This window comes from Ranitomeya variabilis, chromosome 1 (assembly GCF_051348905.1).
Source record: "Ranitomeya variabilis isolate aRanVar5 chromosome 1, aRanVar5.hap1, whole genome shotgun sequence".
Lineage (NCBI taxonomy): Eukaryota > Metazoa > Chordata > Amphibia > Anura > Dendrobatidae > Ranitomeya > Ranitomeya variabilis.
Genome location: NC_135232.1, coordinates 716770274 through 716782366, shown reverse-complemented (window position 1 = coordinate 716782366; position 12093 = coordinate 716770274). Strand labels below are relative to the sequence as shown.

The 12093-nt window shown below is 49.1% G+C and overlaps 1 protein-coding gene across 1 annotated transcript in view; it reads right to left on the bottom strand.

Moving 5' to 3' along the window:
- The window catches only part of MLH3 (mutL homolog 3), a 55515-nt gene that overhangs the window by 36159 nt on the left and 7263 nt on the right, over positions 1 to 12093 (bottom strand). Inside the window, exons 4-8 of the mRNA XM_077281117.1 lie at positions 11448 to 11514; positions 11259 to 11330; positions 11080 to 11185; positions 10851 to 11010; positions 9532 to 9555 (exon numbers count right to left, since the gene is read on the bottom strand). Of these exons, the coding sequence (XP_077137232.1) occupies positions 9532 to 9555; positions 10851 to 11010; positions 11080 to 11185; positions 11259 to 11330; positions 11448 to 11514 (429 nt within the window). The remainder of the gene's footprint in view (positions 1 to 9531; positions 9556 to 10850; positions 11011 to 11079; positions 11186 to 11258; positions 11331 to 11447; positions 11515 to 12093) is intronic.

Genomic DNA, 12093 nt, shown 5'->3' with positions numbered 1-12093 from the left:
CTGTAACATCGCTTGGAAAACTGTTTGACAGGTTGGTCACACTAGTGTTAGGTAGAATGTTAAAAATAATAAAAAAAATAAAAAAAAAAGGTTATACTCACCTCAGCGGCGTCCGTTCCTAATGCTGTGTGTTCAGGACCTTCCATTGACGTAGCGGTCACGTGACCCGCGGTCATATGACCGTGACGTCATCGCAGGTCCTTCACACACACACCACAGAAGCCGTTGAGGAGGTCGGGCCGCCCGAAGGTGAGTATATCGCTATTTTTTATTTTAATTCTTTTTTTTTTTACCACTTATATGGTGCCCAGTCCGTGGAGGAGAGTCTCCTCTCCTCCACCCTGGGTACCAACCGCACTTGATCTGCTTACTTCCCGCATGGTATGCACAGCCCCCTGCGGGAAGTAAGCAGATCAATGCACTCCTATGTGTGCAGAATCGCCGCGATTCCGCAATTTTAATGAACATGCTGCGTTTTTTTCTGGATTGCGATTCCGCTCAGGAAAAAGATGCAGCATGTGCACAAAAAATGCGGATTGCATTCTGTTACATAGGATGCTTAATGTTAGCGTTTTTTTCGCGGTTTTATAGCGTTTTTATAGCGAAAAACCGCGAAAAAAACGCAAAAAATCTGCTACGTGTGCACACAGCCTTAGATAGCTTCTAACTTGGAACCTGAAGTTGACAGGAACTTTCTCCATGTTTTCCCATAAAGTTTGGTGGCTACGGGTTTCTTATTTTGTAGCAACGTAGAAGATTAAATTTGGGGAAAATCCCTTATTATTCAGGAGAGCCCTTTCAAATTCCAGGATGTCATGTGTAAGTTTGTTAACTGAGGATGAAGAACCAACTCCTGGGAAAGAAGTTTCAGAAGCTCCTGAAGTACCCATGGGTCGAAGATGGACATCATCCTCAGCCAAGAAAACCACATCCTCTTTGGCCAGAAGGGGGCTATTAAGATCACTTTTGCCTTGTCTGCTCGGATTTTGCTCAGAACAGCTGGAATCAGGGCAATAGGATGAAAAGCATAGGCTAGATGGTCGTCCCATGGAATCATGAAGGCATATTGAGCAGAATGCGTCTACCTTTCTGTTCTGTTGGCGAACAGATCTATGGAAGGACGTCCCCACCTTTCTGCGATCTGATCGAACACTGACCGATTCAGTTTCCATTCGCATGTCTCAGATTGGTCTCTGGAAGTCAGCTCTGTGATTTTCTGTCACTCTTATGTGGAGTGCAGATAGAGACCCAAGTTGCCCATGGCTAACTGAAAAATGGATCTTGTAATTTCAATGAGAGGGCGGGACCGGGTTCCTCCCTATTGATTTAAGTATGCTGCCACTACCCAATTGTCTGAGAATACTCTTACGTGATGTCCCTGGAGAGTGTTCAAGAATTCTAAAAGGGCGAACTTTACTGCCAATAGTTCCTTCATGTTTGAGGATGCTGATCTTAGGTCCTCTCGTTCAGGTGAGCTCCCCAACCCCTGGGGCTTGCATCTGTGGTCAGAACCTGAGAGATTGAAATCACCCATAGAATTCCCCGGGTTAATTTGTTTATCCTCATCCACCATTCTAAAGAAAGTACAGTTTCTGATGACAAGGTTAACTTCCCTTCTAAATGCCCTGTTAGAGAGTTTTCGGCTGATAAAATTTCCCACTGCAAATCTCTGGTGTGTATCTTAGCCCATTGAATGGCCGGGATACAGGCAATCATGGAACCTAGGAGGGACATTGCTTTCCGCAAAGTCGTAAAGGGGAGGTTCCTTATCCGAGATATCAGGGCTATGATTTTCTGAACTTTCTCCGTCGGGAGGCGACACTCCTGTTTCTTTGAATCTAATATGATACTGAGATATTCCTGCCCTTGGTTCAACATGGTTTTTGATTTCCCTAAATTCAAAAGCCAGCCTAAGTTCGTCAAGGAATCCATGACTTTCTTTAGTTGGTTCTTGCAATGCTGGGGGTTGCTGCCCATTATCAGAAAATCGTCTAGGTATGGGACAACAATGCCATTACGTGTGCCATTATCTTGGTGAACACCCGAGGAGCTATGGCTAGACCGAAAGGGAGGGCCATGAATGGATAGTGCTTTACTACCCCATTTATCGGGACTGCTACACTGAGGAATGTCCGATAGTCTCTGTGGATGGGGAGGTAGTAGAATGCTTCCTTTAGGTCCAGCAAAATAATGAAATAGTCCGGAAACAGCATTTTTACCGATGTTTTTATTGTTTCCATCTTAAAGGTTCGAACCTTCAATAACTTGTTCAGTAACTTTAGATTTATGGTTGTCCTGAACCTTTTTCCTCAGGAACACAGGGGAGTTGAATCCTTCGCTTTTTTCCCAGTAAGGAACCTCTTGAAGGACAGCTTTCCCTATTAGACCCAAAACCTCCTGCTCTAAGGCTAGTTGCTCTTCGTTTAAAGATCTCCAAGGTGTCACTATGAAATTTGGACAGGGAGGTGAGTGGAATTGAAGTTTTAGACCTGATTTTATTAGGTCTAAGATCCAAGAGCTGTTGGAAATTTTTTCCCAGGCCCGGAGAAAAAGAGAATCTTCCCCCCTCCTGGGGAAACCATCATTGGGATGTCTTCTTGGTGTTATTGGAGGGCCTGTTGAACAAGAACCCCTGGTTTTCCCCCTTCTATCCTCCCTCTTATCCTGGCTCCTGTGGGGCTTCTTCTGGATAAATTTCCTACTCCGAAAGTATTTCCTATAAGAGGTATTGGTGAGGATATGGAAGCGTTTTTTATTATCCCCCACCTGGCCAACATTTAAGCCAGAGGCTCGCCGGGCTGCATTAGAGAAGATGGCTGATCTGGCTGCCAGCCAGTCCGTTGATGCGTCAGCTAAGAAAGCAGGAGCTCCTTTCATTACCGGGATGGACTCTAGTATAGTGCACCTAGAGGTTTACTCTCTCAGATGTGATTCCAGCTGGTCTAGCCAGACCATCAGTGACTCGGCCGTACAAGTGGCAGCTACAGCAGGTTTAAGTTACCACCCCACCCACCCCCGGCGGCCTCCCATGAACCCTCGAGGAAGGTATTTGCTTTTTTTTGTCCATGTGATCCTTCACGGCTAATTTTGGCCCCTTCTCCCAAAAAGAACATGCCATTCATACCATTCTGACGGAAGAAGGGGTATAGGGCTAGGAGGAAGAATCATTCTTGTAGATGGGTTCTCTCTTGTGTTCGATGCCACACTGGAGTCCTTGCTGCACCAGAACGCCCACTCCCACTGTTACAACGCTCGTGATGATGGGAAGGGTCCTCTTGATGTCCCGCTCATTTATTCTTCTGCTTTTGCTGTTGTGGCTGTGACAGCGGCTGTTACTGCTGGGGTGGTGACTGGGCATAAAGAGTCTACACCTCCTGGTACTCCTGTTCGCTCATGACAGGGGGGAAAACTGCCAGAGCTCTATCAGAAGCCCTGGCACTTCCCCTGCACCACCCCCGCACACCTGTGCTGTTTCAGCGTGCCGTTCGACATATACACCCGTACGCCCTCCATAGGGACACCCTCGGGGAGTGGGTGCGGCGCGCGGGCAGACAGTATCCGGCACATACACTGCCGGTGAGGACGCGCGTGCACCGACTGGATTTCCCAGTCATACCTTGCCGCATAGCGTCATAGGGGCGCGTCCGCATCCCCGCGCGAGTGCACTAGACCCCGGAAGTACCAGAGAGAGCGTCTCGCATCAGCCTCCAGCGCCAGCACGGCCGGGCTGCCTGTAGAGCAGGCGACGAAGATTCCAGGTGAGGCAGCATACCTAGCGATGCATCTTCTGTGCTGCCTCTCCCCGCACACCCTAGAGGCCCACTGACCCAGCGTTGGCGCCTCAGGACACCACGCCAGCCGAGGTAGGGAACCCCCGCTGCCTGGATGGGTCTTGCCGGGCCTGGCATCCCATGACAATCACTTCTGGCACTTCAGGAAAGCCTTCCTTTGCAGGTATGTCAACTGTAGGTTCCGCGTCAAGGACAGGAAACCAACTGATGCAGGAGAGAGGTACCGCCTTTTTTATCTGTAGGTTTCTTGTCCTTGAAGGGAGGATCCCCTCTCTCTCTCCGTGGTGCCGTCATGGGGGAAGGAGAAAAAATGGCATACCCAAGGGTCATCTCCTGCGTATCAGAAGGAACTACTCAGGTACAAGGATGCCCGGACAACAAGCCAAGGACCTCTATGCCATATTCTGTGATAGAGGATACTGTACTGAAATATGTATAGGTATATATCTGTGACTAGCAGTAATGTAGAATCTGTCCCGAAGGCTGCAGGTCTCACGGGGTGACAACATGTGGTATCCTGAGCAAGCAGTCTACTGTCTCCAATCTTGCCAGGGGGGTCTTGCTGGGAACCAGGAAGAAGGGGAAACATTTCACACCTTCTAGCTCTTTTGAAGAGAGATGTCAATTACAGCCTGACACTAGCTATCTGTGAGAAGCTTTAGGCAAAGAGTGTTCAGAGGAAAATAATATATTCATTGGTGGAGTGGCCATGGCCCAGTGAAAAACAAGCAATTATAATATCAACCTGAGAGGCTGGTCTAGAAATCTGACCTCCAGGGTGACTCTATAAATTAGGCCTGTATACATATAGAGTTGTTCACAGATTGAGGGCAGCCAAGCTGATGTGTTCCAATCCACATTCTTCCCCCCCCTCAGGGAGCAGAAAGCAGACTACAAAGTTAGCTATTTCTGTAAGTTTTCTGTTTATTTTTATAACTGTTTTGCATATTTGTATGTCTTTTTATTACCATATTTGTATACCTTTTTCTTATTGTAAGCACTGTACCTTTTCGTATTAAAGCATACAACTTTAACAAGTTGAACCTTGTATGTTTTAAAGAATCCATAGCCTTAAACTGTGTGAGCCTTATGATTGGCAGTCAGTAGTAGTAATATTTCTGGGACTCATCGCCCGTGTGTTCGATGAGTGGTGGCAGAGTGTATGAGCGGTTATGTGGCCTGGGTCGGTGAGTGATTTATGCTCCCATTACAGCATAGGACAGAGGTTGAATGCTGGACTGAGAGAGGGGAGATAGATTAACCCTTGCAGGCGCAACCCCAAGTCGCGTGCTGAGAAGCGGGTACGTGACAAATTGGTGGCAGCGCGGTGGATCCGTGACAGATACCCACGCCAGGTCCTTGATACATCCTATTCCCATGATCTAAATACCAAAAGACGAGCCCTTCTCTGCAATCCAAAAACAGAAGAAAATTCCCATATCACTAGGATGATAGAAACATTTGACAACCAGCCGGAAAGGATAAATCAAAATTTCACTGGGGGATCCTTTTAGCAGGTCCAAATCTGAAGGGCCTAATTTCCATAACAACAAGTATTCCTTACAGAAAAGGGAGGTGGATTAGGGATGGGTTGGTACACATTCTGTACTAGGGATCAATGGGATCAGAGACCGGGCTGGATAAGAAGCCCTGTGGCTCCTTCACATGCGTAATTGTAGCAAATGATCACAACAAAAAACAAAATTGCAGCGAATGATGGGATATTCGCCAATAGGGACTGTGGCGATTGTACCATATTCGGGTTTATATATAAAGCCGCCCACGCCTGTCCAAAAGATCACATTGAAAAAAACCACTAGGGAATTAAGAAAGCGTATAGGAGAACACCTAGGAGACATAAGGAATGAGCGAGACGCACCACTTGCAAGCCATATTAATTCACTACACAAAGGGCATATGAAAGACATATGGTTCTGCATGATTTAATGGATAAAACTTAAAACTAGGGGGGCAACCTGGATAAAAGCATCCTAAGGCTGGGTTCACATTACATCCAAGCAGTCCGTTAGACGGACTGCGTTACACCGCGGCATAACGCGGTGTAACGCAGTCCGTTAACGCTGCCATTAAACTCTATTTCGGGCGCATCGCTAGCGCACACCCAAAATAGCGATGTGCCGTCATTGAGTGACGGACCCTGGGACGCGGGCTGCAGCGTTTCCGGGTCCGTCACCGCTAGCGCAGATAGAGCATCTGCTAGCTCTAGCTGCGCTAGCGAGATGGCATGTCGGCACTTGCGTTAACGCAGCCCGTTTAACGCATGTGTTGAACGGGCTGCTGTTAACGCAATGTGAACCTAGCCTAAGGTGGGAATCCGAATGGCTCTGCTGATGCAGCCGGTATCCCTCAGAGGACTTAAACAGCTGTCTTATACCTGCTTTCCTTTATTTATCTTAGCGACTGTCCCCCTAGAGCGCCATTATGGGAATAACCAGTCCATCTGATGAACGTGTCATACATACCACAGTTTTGTGGTCACCTGATTGTGGGTCATATTTAATAGATGAGGTACACTGTGTATTTACTACGCATAGAGGACATCGGTATAAGAAATGTTTGTTTCCAGATCTACTATCGCCTACTTATTTTGTGGCAATCCGCCCCTTAAACCAGCCCAATAATGCGAGCACAGAAGAGACATTTCCATCTGTGCACACTGTACTAACTGTGTCCGTCTGTCCCGGATTAGTAATGTTACTAATATTCACTGGTGATCCCGCCAATCATCTATATGGGTGACTACACATAATCCTTATCTGTACAGCCAGTTAGTGAGCCCACACTGTACGGCACTGTAGTCACCATATATACTAATCAGAATGATGCTCTTAGTAATGGTGAGTAGTTCTCTACACTATGTTCCAAATTATTATGCAAATTACATTTTTATCAGATTTTCCTAAATGGTCGGTGCAAATGACAGTCAGTCTAATAAAAGTCATCACCCGTTAGTTTATACATCAAATTTTATTGAAGAAACCTCCCAATGGTAACAGCATAATCTCCAAAATGAATAAAAACTCAAAATGCACTGTTCCAAATTATTAGGCACAGTAGAATTTCTAAACATTTGATATGTTTTAAAGAACTGAAAATGCTCATTTGTGGAATTTGCAGCATTAGGAGGTAACATTCACTGAACAAAAAAGCTATTTAACTCCAAAACATCCTAACAGGCCAAGTTACATGTTAACATAGGACCCTTCTTTGATATCACCTTCACAATTCTTGCATCCATTAAACTTGTGAGTTTTTGGAGAGTTTCTGCTTGTATTTCTTTGCATGAAGTTGGAATAGCCTCCCAGAGCTGCTGTTTTGATGTGAACTGCCTCCCACCCTCATAGATCTTTTGCTTGATGATCCTCTAAAGGTTCTCTATAGGGTTGAGGTCAGGGGAAGATGGTGGCCACACCATGAGTTTATCTCCTTTTATGCCCATAGCAGCCAATGACTCAGAGGTATTCTTTGCAGCATGAGATGGGGCATTGTCATGCATGAAGATGATTTGGCTCCTGAAGGCACGTTTCTGCCTTTTAGACCATAGAAGAAAGTTGTCAGCCAGAAACTCTATATACTTTGCAGAGGTCATTTTCACACCTTCAGGAACCTTAAAGGGCCTTACCAGCTGTTTCCCATGATTCTGGCCCAAAACATGACTCTTCCACCTCCTCGCTAACGTTGCAGCCTTGTTGGGACATGGTGGCCATCCACCAACCATCCACTACTCCATCCATCTGGACCATCCAGGGTTGCTCAACACTTATCAGTAAACAAGACTGTTTGGAAATTAGTCTTCATGTATGTGTGGGCCCAACACAACCATTTCTGCTTGTGAACACTGTTTAAGGGTCCCGAATAGTAGTTTTATGCACCACAGCAAACCTTTGAAGGAGCCTACACCTTGAGGTTCGAGGGACTCCAGAGGCACCAGCAGCTTCAAATATCTGTTTGCTGCTTTGTAATGGCTTTTTAGCAGCTGCTCTCTTAATCCGATGAACTTGCCTGGCAGAAATCTTCCTCATTATGCCTTTATCAGCACAAACACATGCTGCTCAGATACAGCCACAAATCTCTTAACAGTACGATGATCACGCTTATGTTTTTGGAAAATTTCTAATGTTTTCATCCCTTCACCAAGGCATTGCACTATTTGATGCTTTTCAGCAGCAGAGAGATCCTTTCTCTTTCCCATGTTACTTGAAAACTGTGACCTGCTTAATAATGTGGAACATCATTTTTAAGTAGTTTTCCTTTAATTAGAATCACCTGGAAAACCAATTATCACATGTGTTTAAGATTGATTTCAGTGATCCATTGAGCCCTGAGACACAATACCATCCACAAGTTTATTTGAAAAACAAAACAATTAAATCTTTATGACACTTAAATCCAATTTGCATAATAATTTGGAACACAGTGTAATGAATAATGTGCATATGTAGCACTGTTTATACAGCTGAGAATGCTGTGTCATAGAGCTAGAGGGTTTTGGTATTTAATTTAGGCCCCTATATATATGCCGAAGTTATGCTGGGTACCTAAGGATATACCAGCGGGGGATCGATGGGCACCTGCCCCATCAGTGACGGGCAATAGGCTTAACATTACCCTGTAGTGACAATTACCCCCCCTCTTCCCCCTGTAATTACAGCTTAGGGATTATCTGCCCCTGTAGTGACGCCCAGACGTCACGTGACACAGCACATGAACTCTGCATAGATCAGCGTCATTCGAGGGACAAACAATGGAGCAATGAATTCTGCTGTCTACTAAAAAGTCCTGACGGAGAATATCCGGCCATCTTATTGTGACCTCAAGCTGAGAGCCCATGGCTTATGCAGCAAGACAATGATCCAAAACACACCCAGCAAGTCCACCTCTGAATGGCTTCAGAAAAACAAATTTAAGACTTTGGAGTGGCCTAGTCAAAGTCCTGACCTTAATCCGATTTGAGATGCTGTGACATGTCCTTTAGGGTATGTGCACACGTAGTTTTGAGCTCTGCGGATTTTTCCGCAGTGGATTTGAGAAAACCACAGGCAAAAGGCACTGCTTTTACCTGCGGATTTACTGCAGATTTTGTGAGGATTCCACCTGTGGTTTTACACCTGCGGATTCCTATTATGGAGCAGGTGTAAACCGCTGCGGAATCCGTACAAAGAATTGACATGTTGCGGAATGTAACCCGCAGCATTTCCGCGCGTTTTTTTCCGCAGCATGTGCACGGCGGATTGCGTTTTCCATAGGTTTACATTGTACTGTAAACGCATGGAAAGCTGCTGCGGATCCGCAGCTGCAGATCCGCAGCAAAATCCGCAACGTGTGCACATAGCCTAAAAAGGCGGTTCATGCTCGGAAACCTCCAATGTGGCTGAATTACAGCAATTCTGCAAAGATGAGTGACCCATATTCCTCCAGAGTGTTGTAAAGGACTCATTGCCAGTTATCACAGACGCTTGAGTGCAGTTGTTGCTGAAGTTATTAAGTTTAGGGGGCAATCCTTTTTTTCACACAGGGCCCTGAATCTTTTTTTTTTAATATTTGCATTTGTTTGGTGATCGGAAACATTTTAGTGGGAAAGAATAGGAAAACAGGAAGGGGGGTGAACACTTTTTCATACAACTGTATATGGTGAAGCGCTATATGTTCAGCAATAAACCCCTGATCGTGCGCCAGCAGCGAGGGCGGACGGGGACACGACCAGAGTCCGTGCTCTTACCTGCACCTGTTCCTGCAGATACTCCTGTGGAAGAGAAAGAGTAAAACGTGGGTTCAGCGATCAGTCCCACAGGTCACACAGCACGTTCCGCACTCCTCCTCCCTCTCCTGCAGATCGCATACCACACACGCTCTGCTCTCCTCCTGCAGAGCACAAATGCTCCGCTTTCCTCCTCCCGCAGAGCACACCTCACATATGCTCCACGCTCCTCCTGCAGAGCACAAACGCTCCACTTTCCTCCTCCCACAGAGAACACCTTACATACGCACTGCTTTCCTCCTCCTGCAGAGCACACACCACACACACTCCACTCTCCTCGGCACCAGCCTTCTCCCTCACCTGCAGAGCACAAGCGCTTCACTGCTCCTCCTGCAGATCACAAATCCTTCACTCTCCTGCGGAGCACACCCCTCGCAGGCTCCACTCTCCAGCGGAGCACACCCCACACACAATACGCTCTCCTGTGGAGCACACCCCACACACTATGCTCTCCTGCGGAGCGCACCCCACACACACTATGCTCTCCTGCGGAGCACACCCCACACACTATGCTCTCCTGTGGAGCACACCCCACACACTACGCTCTCCTGCGGAGCACACCCCACACACTATGCTCTCCTGTGGAGCACACCCCACACACTACGCTCTCCTGCGGAACACACCCCACACACTACGCTCTCCTGCGGAGCACACCCCACACACACTACGCTCTCCTGCGGAGCACAACCCACACATGCTACGCTCTCCTGCGGAGCACACACCACACGCTACGCTCTCCTGCAGAGCACACACCACACGCTACGCTCTCCTGCAGAGCACACACCACACGCTACGCTCTCCTGCGGAGCACACACCACACATGCTACGCTCTCCTGCGGAGCACACACGCTCTGCTCTCCTGCGGAGCACACACGCTCTGCTCTCCTGCGGAGCACACACGCTCTGCTCTCCTGCGGAGCACACACGCTCTGCTCTCCTGCGGAGCACACACGCTCTGCTCTCCTGCGGAGCACACACGCTCTGCTCTCCTGCGGAGCACACACGCTCTGCTCTCCTGCGGAGCACACCTCATGCATGCTGCTCTCTCCTGCAGAGAACACACCACCCATGCTCCGCTCTCCTGCAGAGCACACCTCACACATGCTCCCCTCTCCTGCAGAGCACACACAACCCATGCTCCGCTCTCCTGCAGAGCACACACCACACAAGCTCCGGCTCTCCTGTGGAGCACCCCTCACACATGATCCGCACTTTTGCAGAGCACACACCACACATGCTCTGTTCTCCTGCAGAGCACACACCACACATGCTCCACTCACCTGCACGATACTCCTGAGCACTGGCCTCCTCCCTCTCTGGGTCTCACTGGCCTCCTTCTCTAGGAAACATAAAGGGATCTCACTGACCAATATTCGAGGGGTCCCAGTGTCGGGGAATGAAAGACTCAGGCCCAATCTCCCCAGCGATCCGGCTCGTGTCCTGCAGGAGAAGCAGCAGTCATAGTACAGCGTGCCACCCAGCGGTGACACTGGCAGACGTGGCAATTACCTAAGTATGCGATATTCTTCCTCCGACACGTGAATCTCTAGAGCCGGATCCACCACAGAAACCTTCAGCCGCCGCTCACAGAATTCAGAGGAGCCCTGAAAAGAATCTACAACAGCAGTGACAGACATGAGACCCCATGGTGTGCCAGTGGTGGCCGTCCCCAGCGTGCATGCATGTACCTGCTATAAGCTGCTCCAGGCGCACACGCTCATGTGCAGCATGCTGGTCCACTAATACCAAGAGCTGGCTACCTGTATAGGAGACGTGGAAGACAACAGATCACTGGCCGGCAACTACAGACCCTGCTATGAGTCAGATCCATCCATCATTACTGCACTGCCTGATCTCTGCAGGCGCCCTGCTCTTACCTGACGCCGTGGTGAGCCCGGCCTCCATCACACAAGCTATAAACTTACTGTCCACCTGCTGCAGTACCTGGAACAAGAGGACTGGAACAATGAGGGGGAAGGTGGCAACACAGCAGCAAGTGGGGAGGTGGCGGCTCAGTGGCGAGTGGGGAGGTGGTGGCTCGGCGGCTAAATGGGCGGGGGCGGCGAGTGAGGAGGTGGCGGCTCGGTGGCGAGATGGGCAGGGGCAGTTCAGTGGCGAGATTGGTGGGGGTGGCTCAGCGGCGATGGGCGGGGGTGGCGAGAGGGGAGGTGGCGGCTCGGTGGCGAAATGGGCGTGGGCGGCGAGTGAGGTGGCTCGGTGGCGAGATAGGCGGGGGCGGCTCAGTGGCGAGATTGGTGGGGGTGGCTCAGTGGCGATGGGCGGGGGTGGCGAGGTGGCGGCTCGGTGGCTAAATGGGCGTGGGCGGCGAGTGAGGAGGTGGGGGGCTCGGTGGCGAGATAGGCGGGGGCGGCTCAGTGGCGAGATGGGTGTGGGTGGCTCAGCGGCAAGATGGGCGGGGGCGGCGACTCAGGAGTGAGGGGGAGGTGGTGGCTCAAAAGCGACGGGGGAGCTGGCGGCTCTGCAGCGACGGGGGAGGTGGCAGCTCTGCAGCGAGGGGGAGGT